Source organism: Cynara cardunculus, assembly GCF_001531365.2.
Source record: "Cynara cardunculus var. scolymus isolate 2C chromosome LG 5, CcrdV1, whole genome shotgun sequence".
Taxonomy (NCBI): Eukaryota; Viridiplantae; Streptophyta; class Magnoliopsida; order Asterales; family Asteraceae; genus Cynara; species Cynara cardunculus.
In genome coordinates, this window is record NC_037532.1 from 34047110 (window position 1) to 34066360 (window position 19251).

At 33.4% G+C, this 19251-nt stretch overlaps 2 protein-coding genes across 2 annotated transcripts; both read right to left on the reverse strand.

Moving 5' to 3' along the window:
* Window positions 1-1096: 1096 nt before the first annotated feature.
* LOC112512062 lies at window positions 1097-4214 on the reverse strand. Its single transcript, XM_025117858.1, has one exon. It carries the CDS (start codon window positions 3768-3770, stop codon window positions 1248-1250), a length of 2523 nt encoding a protein of 840 aa, XP_024973626.1. The 5' UTR covers window positions 3771-4214; the 3' UTR covers window positions 1097-1247.
* A 6968-nt stretch (window positions 4215-11182) lies between these two features.
* On the reverse strand, window positions 11183-14242 carry LOC112513188 (cell division cycle-associated protein 7-like). The gene is made up of 5 exons (XM_025119369.1): window positions 13837-14242; window positions 13141-13371; window positions 12913-12996; window positions 12187-12316; window positions 11183-12079 (listed from the first exon to the last, which is right to left on the reverse strand). Exons 1-5 carry the CDS (start codon window positions 14154-14156, stop codon window positions 11417-11419), a joined length of 1428 nt encoding a protein of 475 aa, XP_024975137.1. The 5' UTR covers window positions 14157-14242; the 3' UTR covers window positions 11183-11416.
* Between the last annotated feature and the right edge of the window lie 5009 nt (window positions 14243-19251).

A 19251-nucleotide genomic window follows, 5' to 3' on the forward strand; every position in this document is an offset into this window, starting at 1 on the left:
TGGTGGGGTGTGGGTTCCAGTTCTTCCACTGATGTTGTAGAGTATAATATTGCTATGATTGCTCAAAGTCAAACAAGATTGGCTTCAAAAAGATCATCTCTCTCTCTCTCTCTCTCTCTCTCTCTCTCTCTCTCTCTCTCTCTGTATTTTGTATTTTTATTAAGAGCATCTTTAACAGGTATGTTAAAATAAGTAATAATTTATGAAATATAGATATAACAAGTAATATTTTAGGAAATTGTGTAAGAGTATCTTTAACAGTTATGTTAAAATGAAAAAAAAAAAATTTAATAATTTTACTCAAAACAGTTATGCTATCTTGTATATATATATATATATAAAAGAAGAGGTGTTACTGTTATAATATTTTCCATCAATAAAAAATATTAATAAGAAATGTTTAGTAAAAGAAATAATATTTATTAAATGTATTAAATATTTTAATAATATCATTAATGTTAGAACCGTTAAAATGAAATAGTTGTCGGAGTTACATGTAATTCTTTTAGATATTTTGACTGATACTTTATTTAAAAAAAATTAACATAACGGTTGGAGATGCTTTAAGTACTACTTTAACAAACTTTAGCAAATACCAATTTAACAAATTGTGTAGGTGTATATTTAGCAAATAGCAGTTCGGCAACTTGCAAAATTGTTACTTTTATGAATATTATATTCATAAAAATGCAAAATCTCGACTATTTCGGTCAAATTATCTGAAAAAAGAAAGGCTATAAGAATTAATATGATCAAAAAATGATTATTTTGGAAAAATTCCATTTTTTATGCAAGAGAATGTCAACAGTTCTAAGGAATAAACCACAAGGTGGTGCCTGATTGGTTTGGGCTTTGCTCCAAAGATCAAAAGTATAAGGAGGTCGTTCAAATCCAAGGAGGAATAAAAATCCTCTTGTGGACACGGAGGTTCAAATGCGACGACTCCGGGCTATCTGCAAAGCAGGTGGTCGCCCTGGAATTAGTCGGCTCGCATAGCGGGTTGGATCTCCAGGTTAATTAAAAAAAACAGTTCTAAGAATAATTGAGATTGTAAAAAAGCTCATCAGATTATGTTCCAGAAATGGCACAAAGCTGCTAAACTACAACTAATAAACCAGAAACTTTTCATATCAAAAGCAAGATTTCACAGGATACAGATTCAAATCCACCATCAATATGAACTCCAAATGGGTATCTTCTATCTTGATGCATAAAATACCAAAAATCTTTACCAAATCGATTAAAACTTACCCGGTTTGTTCTTCACCTTCCATCTCAGTCGAATCTCCGTTTTCTTTGATAAACGATGGATCAAGAAATTTCGCCACAAAAACCCACAATTTATACACATCTTCGAAGTTCGTCAAGAAACCAAGTGAAGCAGTGACAACCTCAGCTCGAACAAATCCACCTCCATCATTGTTCATAGGTTTGCAGAGCGTCGTGTCAGCAAGATCAATCGCTGCATGATTCTGTTTCGTGCTCTGTATAATCCTTGCATGACATAAAATGCCGACACCAAGAGAAATCCCATTTGATTCGGCTAACTTTTGAACGATTTCTGGACTAATTAGTCCTCTGACTCTATCCCTTATGTTGAACGCCACTGATGCACCTCTTTCGTACTTGATTTTAGGACCATAAATGTGAACCAGTGGAACAGAATCTTGTTCCCCATCTGAACCAGTTAACCGCAATTGAAGCAAAGAGGTCACGAGCCAATTGACCAAGAAACGGAGCCTGAGTGTGGTCTTGTTTAGACCCGACATGTTTACGTGATCAAGATGCTTGCAGGTTATTTCAGGTTCTCTTCTTTCTGATTCTTGCCCTTCGCAATATTCTTCATCACTGATATAGAAATCTTCACAATGCTTATTGTTGTCTTCCAATCCGAAAGATACCCGTCTGCTCCCTTCCATTCTTCCCAATAATCTGAACTCGCCTTCGGTTTCTCTTCGTATGACGGCACTTTCTTTCAGTTTCTTGGATTCGGGTTCTTCTTGTATCTCTGAAATCTCCAACTTCCTTTCGGTTTCTTGAGATTTTTCTTGAAAACTTTCTTGAAAGTTGTCTGCTTTTTTGACATTGTGAACTGCAGCATCAAAAGATAGCACTTTGCTGATATGGGGCTGTGAATCAATCTCTTTCTCATTGCTTTTCTTGCTGGAAAACCAGGAGGGCGGAGGTAAAGGAGAGTTTACGATCTCAGATTGGGAACCCAATGGACTCTGACCCAAATCGATCCACATCGAGTTCTCTGATGATTCATCTTCGCTAAAAACCGGACTCTTCATGACCTCCCCGACAGAAAAACTTCCTGTTTCTTCAAAAATGGGGCTAGCTCCATCTCTATCTGGGCTGTTCCCATGATCCATTTCGGTTTCGAAAACATCCCTCACCTGAGAAGGAGTGTATGCACCAGAAAATGCCGGTAAAAGAGCTCCGGCGTGACTTTCAGATATCCCTTCACCTTTTACAACTTCATCATCTTCAATCCCAGCCAATCCCGGCATTCCATCCACGGAATCACTCAGATATAAAGGAAAAACCGGACTGATCTTCACTATCCCAGATCCAGCATGTCCAGACTGATTCTGGAGGCTTCCAATTACGGATTTCTTGATCAGAAGACATCCGAATCCAGTTGGGTCATCCCCGAAAACTCTGTAGAAAGACGTTATAATGAAATCTGGTCGAAATAGTGATAACCCTAACGAATCCATGTCTTTAGGACCCAATGCCCCTGCATCTAGCAAAACATGCCAATTGTTCTGCTGAGCCAATGCCATCCACTGGTACGAGTATTTGGCACCAGTAACTCGAGATTGGACAGGAAACACGAAAAGACCTGTTGACGAATCTTTCTTCCGCCTTTTCTTGTTCAAGATTAGCTTCCTAAGATGGGTTGAACAGGGTTTCAATGTAGGCCATTTGAACCAAGCACTATGAACCTTTGCACCTTTATCTTTTGCACTTTGAGCCATCCAATTCACAGATTGGCTCTCATGATCAAACATGGTCAAAAGCTTCTTATTGGTATGAAAAGGGTATGATTCAGCTAGAAGTTTGAAAGCAGAACCTCTACTGACAGTAAAAACTAAGCCATATTCATTCTCAGGGATGTTTAGGTAATCCATAATTCTACTCTTTATATCATACTCAACGGTTCCCCTTTCACCACCACCATAGAGAGCATGATTACTCAAATGAGCAGTGATCTCAGATAAAGTAAATGTACAAGATTCCCAGAAATGAACAGTTTGAAGAAATGAAAACAACCCAAATCCACAATAATCAAGACATACCTTTGAAATAGTATCTGCTAAATGTGAATACTCATCCACCCTCAATTGATCTATTTTCTCAGAAGATTTGTACTTTGGATACATGGTTAGGAACTTCAATAAAGCTTCATCAAATTCAGGAATGGAGTCTTTATCTTCAAATGTTCTATCAGCAGCTAGAGAAGTTGCTTTTAGAAATTCCTTTTGAGCTTGTAATCTAGCAAGAGATCTTGATCTTCCCAAACCTTTGTCTTCTCTATCAAAAGACTCTGAAAAATCCATATTTTGGGATTTAACAAGAGACCCATCCTCAGAGGCTTGTTCAAGAGCTTCTCTGAGTTTATTCTCTTGCAACTTTCGTCGAACAGATGGACTGCGTTTGATTTCCTCATTGGTGTGATCAGACCCATATTTTCTTCTGCTCTTTTTGTCAGAAATTAGAGAAGCACAATGAGATATGATCGGTTTCCACAGTGAAATATGCATTAGAAAGGAAATTAATCCCACAAAATTAGAAAAAACGTTCGAGAAAAAGAATGGGTTTTGAACGATTTCGTTTGATTGTGAGTTTATCCCATCGAATTTCTCCCCCAAAAAGCATAAAAACAGGTCGGAACCCTAGATTCAATAAAGCAAAAGCACTCAATTTTGAAGCATTTTCGGAATCAAAACCTTTGATTCAAACTTCCAAACGCAAAGTAGACAACAGTCGACTCCCACACAAAAGGGTTTCCTTACTAAAGAAAGATACAATTCAAAAACAACAGAATCAAACTCGAAATCGTTCAAGAAAGTTACAGAGGAGGAAAAAAAGATTTACTGAAAGCAATGACTCCAAAAACCCTAAAATGATACCCCAAACCCAAAGCGCTCCGTCTGTGAGTGTAGTTAATGGGATTCCTCTGAATCTTAATAAATGCAAACCAAATCGCAATTAATGCGAGCAAAGAGGGTAGAGATGGAATTGATTACACTCTGTGTTCTTGAGCTTCTACTCTGGCACTGTGTGGTGCCCAGCGTAAAAGAAAGGAATCTTTTCAAATATTAAAATGGGTAAAATAAAAGGTTTAATTTAACCAATTTTAATTACTTTTTATTTGTTGCTTTTTTTGACGTAAAAAAAGGTTCCATAGCCTTTATCCAATCAATTGATTTTTTTAAATATTAAATTCAATTTTTCTTTTTAATATTTGAAAACCCATAAATAAAAATATATATGGTAACTATGTCAGGTTGGTTTGAGCTTGGCTTCAAAAGTCAAAAATAACTGGAGGTCACAGGTTCGAATCCAATGAAGAATAAAAATCCTTTTGTGTTCACATAGGTTCAAATGCGCTGACTTCGGGCTATCAGTGGTCGTTCTGAGATTACTCGGCTCGTATAACGAGTTGGATATCCAGGTTAATAAAAAAAAATACACATGGTTGATAAAAATTTATAAATACAGATAACTTTATTCATATAAAACTTAAACCGAACAGTCTTTAGTCCATTTCTAGCTATGATTCACAAACATGACCTCAAATTGCAAAGTCGTTTTTGACCAGTCAACATTTTTTTTTATTAACCTGGATATCCAACCCGTTATGCGAGCCAATTAATCTCAGGACGGCCACTTGCTTTGCAGATAATCCGGAGTCACCGCATTTGAACCTCCGTGGCCACAAAGGATTTTTATTCCTACTTGAATTTAAACATGGGATCAATCAACATTTTACGTTTTAAATCAACAAATTATTTTGAAAAAAAGTTATACGACTTAAAAATGAATGAAGTCAAACATAAACTCGATGTTTTATTGCTAATTAATTACGTTTCAAAAATATTTTTAAATGATTTAATATATAAAATACTTAAAGTGATCAAGTCCGATGGCTAAGTAATCCAACGATTTGTGTGCTGGACCAAATTAATCATGGTCAACTCCCTTGATCTACATTTGTTTTAATTATTTATTTATGCCTTTTTCTTATATTTGAAATTAAATAAATAAATTTTCAATTGAAATATATACATATATATATATATATATATATATATATATATATATATATATTTCATGGTGAAGGATGGTGAGAAAAAAAAAAAGTTAAGGTGAAAAGTGTAACTTTGATCACATTTGATCTCAAACCTATTCATGAATCGCGCTTTTATATAGGGATTGATCTGGTGCATCTCGATGCATTTTATCTTGGTACATCTCATTCTAATATGCATGCAAGGGTGAAGATCTTTTCTTATACTTGCCAACTTAACTCACGTTCTCATCGGAACTCAGCATTATATTTCATATGATATAATTCTTTCATATAATACAATTATTTCATATAATATGGTAGTTTTTGATGATACAGTTTTGTTAATGTTGATATATAAATTAAATAGAATCATTTTTTTTCATTAAAAATTATCAAGATACCGATTCAATTGATTTTAATATGTAATTAAAATTTTCGTTGTTTACATATTAACAATTAAATCTTTCTATTACAGGGATAAGTTATCATATGTCCACACAATAATACTATTAGGGAGTATGTAAAATTTATAAAGTCACATACAAAGAATATGTTTGCTTTCATTTGTAGAAACTCGAATTAGATCAAGCTGATTGTAGATATAATTATTTTTGAAGGATAATTATGAAAATATGTATTAAAATGTAATTATGATATTTATAAAGGGTGTTATATGTAAATATGTATGATCATATTAAAGTTTAAGATAACTATTACAGATAATTATTAAAAGCTTATTTGAATTATAGTTTATCTATAATTCAGACCATCTAAATAAGGAGATAGGCTAAATCAACTCTGATGGATTGAATCTTTATAATTAGCCTTTCAAAAGTTATACAGTAAAGAAACATTTTCTTTTCTGTAATACACATATAGATCTAGGGTTCTTGGGACAGCACCGGGTGAGAGATCTTAGCGTGCTCGTGTGTTGATCACTGATAGAGGAATCCTATTTTTGATTCTAAGTGTTGTATAAAATCTACACTAGATCTGTAAAAAGATGCAATTATGAACATCATATGGTATGTAATTTTAATTAAATGTCTCATTGGATCCGATTAGGGTTTTATTTTAGAAAAGTTCTATTTTAACCAAAGTTTTCAATTTTCCGTTGTGTTTTAAGGTTACAAATTTACATTAAAACCCAGTAAAAAGTTATAATTTATTTTCACGACAAAAAGGACAGTGTCGTTTTTTAAATTATCACATATATGATTTGACATACGGATAACGGATCTTAAAATTACACGTAATCGGAGTGGACTTTTCTAATCTCTGAAAAATTAAAATATTTATTTGGGAGAAAATTTGGAAAACAAAATTTGTTGACCAACTTGGTTTGTTGTTTTATGATGATTTCATTCTTGTTTTGGCATCTCAAGATGAAAGCAACCCTTCAATTTGATGGAGATTGTGTTAGAAAGGAATTTGATTAAAAGCCATTTGTTATATATATATATATATATATATATATATATATATATATATATATATATATATATATATATAGATAGAGAGAGAGAGAGAGAGAGAGAAAGAGTTTGTTTCAAATACAATCTGTTGTATTTGTACAACCAATGTAACCCAATAAATTGAGATATTTATGGAAATGATAAGAGTTCATTTATTATGATTTGAATATTTATGAAATATGAATATGGTTCATTAATTATGATCAATACTTTATATTATGAAACAATCAAAACTTCTATGAAATCACATATTAATAAAATAAAATGGACGATTGAGATTGAGTTGTATTGGTTGCACAAATGTCATGGGTTGTATAATAATCAACCTCTATCTCTCTCTCTCTCTCTCTCTATATATATATATATATATATATGAGCGATCAAATGAAAACCACTCTCATTTGTACAAACCATACAAACCACCCTCATACGTTGATTTCTGTGTTTAATCTTATGAAATTTTTTCATGAAATTGTTTAATCTTATTAAATTGTTTCATATAATATTTTTTTTGATGAATTTGTTTCATATATGGTTATGAAATTGTTTCATATATGGTTATGAAATTGTTTCATATAATATTTAATGAAATTTTAATAAAACTGTTTCATATATTTTTCTAAAATTAAAATAATGAAGATGATAATATCCATGATTAACACCCTCCACAATAAAATGGTTAATCAACCTTTCATAATTACAAAAAAATGAACAAAATGAAAAATTATAATTGGTTGAATGTGGTTTTCACGGTTTGTACAAATTGGATGGTTTTTATTTGAACGCTTATATATATATATATATATATATATATATATATATAGGGGCCTAATCAAATGAGAACTGAATAGTTTGTGGTAACTGTGAGGTCTAATTTCAACCACAAATCAACGGATAAATAAGGAAATTAATAATTATGGTAGTTTGAGTTAAAATTATAATTTGAGGACATATTAGGTATTTTTTAAAAACTTCTCTCTCCTCTATCCTCTCTCATCTCTCCGACCTCCAATTTCCGGCATCCGGTGAAATCGATATCACAATATATCATAATTGGTATCACATTGTGTATTACAATGGGTATCACATTGTGTATCTTTGTTTTTAAAGTTTGAGTTGGTATCATAGTTGGTATCACAATAGTATCACTATATATCACAATGGGTATCACATTGTGTATCTTTGTGATTACTTAGTACCTACCGGATTAATATTCACCGGAGGTCGAAGATTGGAGGTCGGGGAGAGGAGAAATGAGAGAGGAGAGAGGAGTTTTTTAAAAATACCTAAAATGACCTCTAATTATAATTTTAACTCAAACTAGCATAATTATTAATTTCCTAATTTATCCGTTGAGATTGGATCTCACAGTTACCACAAACTAATCAGTTCTCCGAGCCCACATATATTATATATATATATATATATATATATATATATATATATATATATATATATATATATCACATTTCCATTAAGTATAAATAAATAACTAATAAACCAAAGCATTGGCCCACAATATTATTACAATGACACAAAGTAAAAGATAGTGCTTTTCATGATTATATGAATCAATTTTTACAAAAATAATATTAAAAACATTAAAAATGATGTGTTCATCGAACATTAAAAAAAATCTATTTCAACCATTAAGGGTGTTTATAGATTAGGTTGATCGAGTTAAAGATATTTAAACAATCCAAATTAATACTTGCGGTTTGAAAATCCCAACCCAACCTAAACCAAAGTGTAACTCATCCCAAACCGTACGGATTGGTCAGGTTAGTCAGGTTGGTTGGGCTAATACTTTGGTACATCAAAATATATTCTCATAACCTTGAATATGTTGTTTTCTCTACTCTATTCATAATTTTTTTCATCATCAACCGTTTGATACAACTTATTCATATTTCTTAAAACTTAAGTATATTACATTCAATTAATTTTCTCAATTTGTTCATATATATGTTCATAGTTATTGAACACATATACAAATGAGTTAATTATATAAAGATAAAGAATATATTGAAAATATATGTATATGAAGAGGGTACGTGATGATATAATCATCTAATGTACATATTAATAAAGACTCAACAATCATATTAAATCAAAGAAATAAAAGGATACTGGATTTATTAGGTTGAATTTGGTTCAAATAAAAGTAACTCAATATCAATTCAATGTCTATGGTTTAAAGATTTCAATTAGACATCGGGTTGAGTTATATCGCGTTGGATTGGGTTGGTCGGACACCTCCACCAACCACACACTAAAAACCATCTTTAATATAATAATAATAAAATAATAATAATAATAATAAACATCTAGATATATTCAACTTTTAATATATATACCTATATATATATATATATATATATATATATATATAATATTATAAAAACTTAATAGATTTGAGATCATGTGAGAAAAAGAGTTTTTCGTGAGACCCGTAAGACCAATTCTCAACACTTGGATTAGATCTATAATCTCAACGTTCATAACCACAAAATTGTCACGAGATTTCTCAGTAATCACAAAATTGTCAGCGTGCAACTTTAGGCCATTAGATTATTAGCTTATAAAGTTGATCAATGAACATAAATTGGTCTTACGGGTCTCACAAAAAACATTTGATCTCACGTGAACCCAACCCAAACTTAATATTATATTAAATATATTTATAGATGCTTACTTTATTGACCTTAAAATATAGAGGCCAACATTTTCTAGCCGCCATCTTTTTAGTATTTTGGTGTTGGGTTGGAGATGAGAACACCTCCATTTTTTAGTTTATAATGTTCTTAGTGTTGGATTGGAGATGGTCTTAGTTGTAAAAAAAAAAATATTTGATAAATCCAATAATTCTATAAAAGAAATAAATTTGATGGAGTCTCTGACATGTAGCTCAGTTGGTAAAGGAGTCGAACCCCTTTTCCAAATATAAGACATGGTTGGGTTTGATCCTAGACCTCAACTATTGAACGTGTCAAAAAAAATGCTTTTTAAGTGTCTTTTTTTGTTGTTGAAGTATATAATATTTATATACGATAAATAGAACAAATAAACTCATACACCCTCCTCTCAAAAATAAGTTTCGTGTATAATAAATTAGAATCGTTTGTAGTCAACTTTTTATTCAAATAAATGGGATGTGAAATAATTTTGTTAATGAATTTTAAACTTTTTGATAACTTGAATAAGAGGGGTTTTATTAGAAGATTATGGAATGTATATAAATAAATTTTAAAGCAATAAATTATTTCATCATGAGCAATATAATCATTTAATAAATTACTTTTTATACATTTGGATCTTAAATTATTGTTATTATTTTTGTTTGTTAATAGAATTAATAAGTTTAATTTTAATTTTAATTTTAATTTAAAAGTTGTTGCTTAGAATTATATTTTTGTGGTTTTTAGGTCATGATTTCCCAACCATTATCCTCCTTTTTCATCCAACTAAAGTGGAAATCTTTTTTGAATTATTGGCCATTTACCAATCCACCTTTTGTTTTATTTTGCATATAACTTTTTATTTAAATATATACCAATTTCATACATTAATTATTTATTTCTAAAAGTATAAGAAATTATTTTTAATGCTAATATTATTCCTTGGAGTATTTCTCTCTCTTGTACATTTAATTTCAATGAATCTTATTGGTTTAAATAATAAAAAATTATTCTCTTTTTCGTATTTTCTTGATTTGGAAAAACTGTGGAAGCCCAGAATTCTAATTTATTTATTTTGGAAAATTTATTGGAAATTCAACGGTTAATTTGGTTTATAAAGAAATTTGAATAATAATAAATAATAATAATTAATTAATATTAAAAAAGAAAAAATAAAAGGAAATAAAATAAAATAGTGAAGCATTGTAGTAATTGATGAATGCCAACCAAGTAGAAAAAGACAAAGTCCACACATGTTTAAAGTTGATATTACCAAACTCATAATTAATTATCAAGTTTTGACCTTTTTTTTCTTGGAAGGATGTTTATGTTTATGCCTTTTCATTAGTGGCTGAATGCTTCTTCTTTTACTTCCCCTTTTTGCTTCTTTGACTTCTTTGCTAACCCCATCATTGCAAATCTAAATATGTTCTTCACATGGGTTCATGTAATATCAAAGGTTTTCGTAAGGTCCATAAGACCAATTCTTAACCCTTAGATTAGATCTATAATCTAATACATTTATAATCACAAAATTGCCACGAGACTTCTCAATAATCACAAAATTGCCACCGTACAACTTTAGACCATTAGATCATTATCTTATAAAGTTGATCAATGAACATAAATTGATCTTACGGGTCTCCCGAAAAACCTTTGGCCACAAAACATATAAGAATCAAAGAAACAGATAATACCAGGCTTTAGTGGTACCAAATTTCCTTTGCAGAAAGACCATGATATTCCCATAATATTGTTAAATTACATCACAAAATGAACAAAAATGCTGCAAAAATACCTGGTGATCAAGAAAACAATCCTTGCAGCATCAAGGCTCCCGGCAAGATTTCCCACCCAAATTAAAGGGAAATTCTAGTCTGTGATCTGCTAATCTGGTTCCTAGTAAATGACATAATAAAACACCAAGAAACGAAAAAAGAAAGCGGAATACATCTCGATCATCAAATCAATTTGCGTCTAGATCTGAGCCTTCCAGCGATACTATTCTCTAAAACAGGTTCCACAACTCTCCGGCGTTTCTTTTGAGAGATCGGCCTGGTTTCTGGAGTAACAACGCTGTTTTCGACCTCATTTTCTGCCTTTTCGTTTTTTAATTCAACGTTAACCTTTTTCTGGTTTTCATTTTCGTTTTCTGCCTCTGAATTCTTGTCATCCGATTCCTGACCACTTTCTAGCTTGACATTGTTGCACGAAGATTCATCAGATTCTTTAATCTTTTTCGGGTTCTCATTTTCACCCACATCAGCATCTGCCTCTGAATTCTTGTCTTTCAATTCTTGACCACTTTCTAGTTTTAGATTGTTGCATGAAGGTTCATCTGATGATTGTAGTTCAGATGGTTTCTCATCTTCCATCATTTCAGACTTAACCTCCACCTCAGGATTCTTGTTTTCTGGTTCTTGACCACTTTCTAGCTTGACATTATCATGCAAAGGTTCAATCTTTTCGCTTGTCTTCAGACCATCTTCAGACTCAACCTCTTCGTTAGAAAAGGGTAGTGATCTTTTAGCACAAATCGGTGGTTCCGTCTTCTCTGAATTAGGATCAGACTGGCGGGTCTCGATGAGATAGTGTGCAACCGACTTGTACCCAAGACTAGAAATCTGGATAAGAGACACGTGTAAACCGACAAATGTATACGTTTTGGGGTCAGATTTCAGAAGTAACATAAGAGGCACGTGTAAAGATAGTTTTCGAGGATATCACAAACCTTTCTATAAAGAACACCAGTGGGAGCCCAGCCTTTTGCTTGACGGCACAAACTGCAGTTACAAATTCCACGACAAACTGGACAAATCCAATCGGGATTTTGCATTGCTTCAAGTACATTCTCCCCATATCTGTATTTATAGATACTACAATGCATCAAAATTTTCATCTTTCATAGAATATGTTGATGCGGCAATGTGAAGATCAAGAACAATTGTGTAACCGATACCAAAGTCAAGCAAGAAAGTTGGGTAAACCAAACCACACAAATCCAGTAAATCCCACTCGAAGTTTGGGTTGGGGTAGGGAGACCTGACTTCTAGCATAAATTGCCTAATAAAACAAATCTCAGTTCCCAAAACCCATATCCCTATTTTGTCCCATCAATCACGTGAAAGACACATAATTATTTCAATTTATGTTTTCATTCTCTCTCTGATGATGTGTTTTCACGTGATTGGTGGACAGGGTAGGGACCTGAGGTCCGTAACTACAGGAGATTTTACTCTAACAACCAGCCCTCTACCACCAACCTTTCCAACTCCCTTCTGCCCAACCACACTAGCTACATGCCATCAGTCCCCACATCTAGTTTGCTACCCTGGTCTTTCGCTTTCAAGTTCCCTATCAGAGGTCATAGCAGTTTCTTGAATTTGTAATTAAAACACATAGAGAAAGAATCCGAACGTATGCGTCCGTCTCTACTTCATTTGTAATTCTTATATACCTCATATACAAACAATCTCCACAAAACTGGCCTTGAACCAGATTGCACTTGACGCAGTGCGTCCGATGACCAAGTGTTTTCTGCCTGCAATGAATCATGTAATTCAAACCGTCTTTAGAACAATGAAAAAGCACCAAGAAATACAAAACTAATCGAAAGAGTTCAAGAACAAATATGCATAAAAGAAACAACACAATGTGAAAGATGATCAAAGATGCAATCGAATACCTGCATTGATGACAAGTCTTTCCTCTGACTTGATCATATATTTTCTTGCCATCTTTTCCATATCCATCCACAAAGAGAGTCCACTCCATTTTAGCATCACCTAAACGCTTTTCGTGTTCTTCTGTGTAAACCTCGGGCCTAGAGTTCTCCCTTATCAGATGGTCATTTTCATCTTTATCCTTTTTCGACTTAACAGCTTCAGTGTAGCTAACTGTTGGTGTATTCTGCAACCTATAAAGCAAAATCCATTTTGAAATTGGTAAATTGAGAAGTTTTAACAGATCAAAACATTCAAATAAGTTGTTCATACTTCATAGTAATCCCACAAAAACGGATACACATGTCTCTTGAAATAGATTTAAACAAGTAACTGCAAATTCCTAGGAGATATTAAAGCTAAAATGTTTGATTTTTTTGAGTACCCACAAAATTATAGAGATGAGAACACTTCATAAACCAATCTGCAGTTCAAAATGTCGATTAAACAGCACTAAACGAAGAAATTAAACCTCATTCTATCAACAAACACCACATCTGATCGAACAAAAAGCATCCAATTTCTAACGAAAATCATAAGTTATAAACCCCAGAAAACTATTCAGATTACAAACCATCAGAAACAAATTGTTAATTCAAAATAGAAGTAAAACAACTCTGAAAAGTGAAAGAAAGTTAAGGAAAAAAGGAAAAAAGAACCTGGAGGAACGACGTGCGGGAACCGATGAGGGCAAGGGGGGAATACACCGATTAGGGGTTTTGTTCTGATTGGTGGATAAGGGTTTGTTGTTCTTCCTATTGGTGTTGGGTTTAATGGATCTCAACTTAAGAGACAAATCATAAATGCCGAGCTTTTGCATCCTCTCGAGATTTTGTTTTATTCTTTCCTCTCTGCATTTCTCGTAATCGGAAGAAACCTTAGGAGTAGAATAGTCGGAGTTCATTTCTTGATTCCTAGGGTTTACAGTAACCGGAGTAGTTGCTAGAGGTTCTGCAGCTCTGTCGCTCATCCTCGCCATAGTTAAAGCTTCTTCCAGTGGGTAGGGTGTATCAATGGCGAAGCTCCAACGGTCGGATTTTTGATGGTGATGGATACAACCTCGTTCTGCGTGAGAACGGCGAATTGGAAAAGTCTTGCAATTAAGGGACTTGAACTTGGGGCTTAAGAAGCCGAAATGTGAGAAACTTGGGCTTAAGAGGCCCAAACGTGAGAAACTTGACCAAACCGGCCCCGGAACGCCGAAGGATCAGAACCGGGACCGGTAAGGACCGCTTTAGGACCAGAAACCAGGAATGGTTGCTGTTTTGGAGTGTTTCGAGGGGCCGAGACCGATCGAGACCGGTTATAGGACCGCCCTGGCCCAGTTTTTCAAAAAATCTACCCGTTTTTTAAATATAGTCGTTTATGACCGTTTGCTCACCTTTTTTGTATTTTTTGCCTTCTAAACACTATATATAAGTGTCATGGTTGAATGATTTATATACCAACTTACAAAACGCAAAAAAAAAAACGTTCACAATTCTCGGTTTTTCCCTATATTTTGTGACTTCGACTCGTATTCATTTATCGCTTCCACTTCACAATTCTCATGTCTTCTCTCTTTGTTGATATGTCGGACAAAACTAAGTCCGGAGTCAGTGGAGTGTTGTATCTGTTTGAAGCATTACTTGGATAGCGTTGATAGAATTCAACACACGACATCATTAAAGGTGAAGATTGAAACGGTGGAAGAAAATTTGGAAAAAAATGAAATCGTCATTGGAATAAGCACGCCGCGAACTACCGATGCCGACGACACTTACTCACAATTTGACGATGATGAGGAACTCGACATTGATGACCAAAAAGTTATTAAAAGAATTTAAGAGACCGAAACTCTTCAAATCAATCCGACATGGAATACCGATGATGATTGATGAATAAGTGTATTTTCAAATAATTTTATAATGTATTTTTGGAAGACAATGTAATTTTAATTATAATAAAACGCATTTTTAAAGTGTATTTGAGTGACTCAATTACAAATTTTATAACGTATTAAAAAACTACCATTAAAAATATTTTTTAATGGCCGGGACCGGTTGGGACCCGAACCGGCTCACCATAACCGGTTATACTTCAGCTTAACCAGGCTCCTCATTTTCGATCGGGACCGGTTATGGCCGACGTTGCTGAGGCCCGAGACCGGTTTTTAGCCATCACTAACTTGAACTACGGCTCTAGGCCCAATTTTAGAGGATAACAAGTTATGGTTTTTGTTGTTTCTTTTAACTCTGTAGAGGTCATTTTGTGTTAGGGGTGCTTAAAAACCGACTAACCCGGTTAACCCAATTTTATAAAATCTAAATTAATTCAATTTAAGGTAACCTGATATATAGTTGATATAAAATTTGGTCAAGTCGTGTTTATTGAGTTGAAATTGGGTTACGGTCACATGAACCCAACCCAGCCTCATGAACCTGATGCATTTCTATATTATGGATTTAATATGATTGTTAAGTTTTTGACATTAATATGTACATTGGACATTAGACTATCCAAAATTAGATATATTCAAAAATGATGTTGTAACTGTAATTCCAACCATAATTTTTTTTATTTGCATCAACATTAAGCTTTCTTTTTTGAGTTTGTTAGACTTTTTTTTATGTTCTCATTTTGACTTTATCTCGTTTAAATACAAACATTTAGCTAATTTGTAAAATAATATACTAATGTTTCAACATGATCAATCCGTAAGGTTGTGGATTGGATGAGATTTTCTAAATTGCAGACATTGAGTTGGGTTGTTCAAATGTTGTCAACCTCGCCAACTCAACCCATGTGCAACCCTAGTTTATGTGCATCTCAATTAATTTTGTTGGGTCTTAAAAATAGGTAGAAAAATCCTGAATAAATTTGAAGAGATTCGAACCAGTGACTTATAAGAAGGAGCCATAATAGTCCAAATTTAATTGTCAATGAGCTAACCACTCGAGGTTGATATGGTTCGTTACCGATAGAGATGCATAAATATAACATACTTGTTAGAGATGCTCTAAGTTGTTTGTTTTATAATAAAACCACTCACAGTTTGCATTTTTACATTAACTTAATATTATTGGTTTTTCAATCTTACCATTTGATGTAGAGGACATTGTTTTTCCAGCCAACCATTTTTCGATTTTATCCTTTAATATAAAAGATTCGTAGGCTGAGTTTGGTACATGAGACGGGACAGGACAGGACAGGACAGGACGTGACAAAATCCACTGTCACATGTTTGGCGTAGCATGGGTGATGAGACAAAACAAGAACTCATTGTCCTACTTTTGGTGCGACATGGGACAGGGACAAAAACTGGGACAAGGTGGGACAACATGAGACAAAAGAGGTTTTTTCTTGATCCACCAAAATAGGTGGAACAAGATGGGACAAGAATGAAATAGAAACTAAAATATTACTAATCTACTCTAGTTTGATATATAACTTTAATATGATATTTGTTTTAAAGGTCATCGCCGCTAGTTTCGGCCGCCTCCACCACTACCGGCGGTCGCCGACGGCTACCTCCACCTCCACATCCTCTTCCACTACAATAACATCATCCACCGTCTCCATAACCACCAAGTCTATTGCCACCTGTACCATAGTCGACCACCGACCACCACCGTCCATTGCCACCACCACTACCACCGTTCGCCACCTTCAACTCCTCCTCTACTGCAACAACCTCCTCCACGACCTCTACGACCACCATCGGCCACCACCATTCATTGCCACCTCACCTCCACCATAACCACCACCACCACTATCCTCACACTACATCAACCACAACTACCTCCTCCACCATTGTCAACCACCACCACAATCTACCATCTTCATGTCTTCTATGACCACTGTCGTCCACCAATCACCACTGCCTTTACCTCCATAACCACTGTCGGCCGCTGACCACCACCGCCCGTTGCAACTACTACCTTCGGCCACCACCACCTTCACCATAACCAAAACCACCTCCACCACCAYCACCACTACCATCAATTATATCAAAATTTTCATTCAAATTTAGTACAAATATGAAAATTATGTACAAATATTTATTCTTTAATTATTACTTTATTTGTGTTAATTATAACTATTATATGATATTTAAAATCATCAAATAACTTTTGGGGTAGCTTGTCTAGTTCTGTCTCGTCCAGTCCTAGTCGTACCAAACACTAGACATACTCCTGTTATGTTCAATTCTGTCTCATCCACTCCTACCCTATTGTCATGTCCTGTCCAATTATGTCTTGTTCAATCATATTCAATTATGTTTGCATACCAAACACTACCGTAAATAACCCAAAAAAGTATTCGAAATATTCACCTAAAAGGTTAGAATAAGATGATCTAAGTGATATGATTAAAAGGTGGTTATAATAACCATTTTTTAATAAAAAAATATTTCACCCTACTTTTTTAATAAAAAAATTGGCAAATATAACGGAAATTGAAATAAAACAAATTACATTAAAAAAAATTATTTTACTATTTTAAATTGACATTCATATTAATCTTTTTATTATTATTATTTTCAATTTACTTAGATCCTCTCTCGATCTCACCCTATGTACAAGGGTGAGACCAAGAGAAAGACTAAAAAGAGAACCAAAAACTCATCGAAACGTTTGATCTGGATGATCTAACAGATATTAATTAGAAAAGTAATAGAAGCGAAAATAAAATACATACATAGTAGCAAGTTTAAATAAGAAGATTAAATTAAATATCGTGAAAAAAGGAAAAATTAAATATCATGAAAAAAAAGGTTAAATAAAGGTTCATATGTATCATTGAAAAATCAATTTGAAGATAACTATGTAAACTCATATAAATAACCTATAATATCAGTTCACATTTGGATATTCACGTATATTTTTTTTTGAATTGGCCTATATCTGAACTTTCATTTTTTACTTTTGGTATTTAATTTTCTTATTTATATTGACTCTATATATAACATATATGGGAAGACATTCTTTTAAGAACTTTTAAAATCGTGAGATATGTGAGAGCCGATGCATTATGTGCTATTTCATATGATTTTTTTTCATCTATGACTAATAATGTAGTAATTAACATATATTTATTTCACATGTACTCGGTTCAAAATGTGAACCTTATTAGCGTGTTTGTGAAATAAAAAATACATGTAAAAAAGATTCACATTGTGAACCGAATACATAGGAAACATACACATTATAAGCCAATATTTTTGTAACTGTTCATCTGGACAATATACACATGTGCATACAAGTAATTTTGGGTTATTTGTTCGGTATACACATGTGCAAAGCATGCACACGTGCATAAAAATTAAGAAACAACTTCAATAACTAAAGATCGATCTCTCTATGTATGTGTGTGTGTGTGTGTGGAAATATATTTTAATGTACCAAAGTATTAATCCGACCAATCCGACTAACTCGACCAACCCGTACGGGTTGGGTTGGGTTGCACTTTGGTTCAGGTTTTTGGGTTAAGATTTTTCAAATCGCATAAATTGGGTTAGATTTTTCAAATGTCTTCAACCCAATAAACCCGACCCATGAACACCCCTAATTTTCATCTTATCCTTTTTAAGTGTGTGTGTGTGTGTATATATATATGTATATATATAGGGTTGGGTTCACGTGAGACCAAGGGTTTTCCGTGAAACCCGTAAGACCAGTTTATGTTCATTGATTAATTTTATAAGCTACTAATCTAACGGTCTAAAGTTGCACGGTGACAATTTTGTGATTATTGAGAAGTCTCGTGACAATTTTATGATTATTGAGAAGTCTCGTGACAAATTTATGATTACGAAAATTCAGATTGTAGATTTAATCTAAGGGTTGAAAATTGGTCTTACGGGTCTCACGAGAAACTCTTGGTCTTACATGATCCTAAGTCTCTCTCTCTCTCTCTCTATATATATATATAGGGTTGGGTTCACGTGAGACCAGCCTGTTTTCATATGACCCGTGAGACCACATTTTTACATGTAACCTTCACAGCAAATACACTGTGAAGGTTTAGAAAAAGTCGAACCTTCACAACAAAAACACTGTGAAGGTTTTAAAAAGTCACATTCACAGCATTTT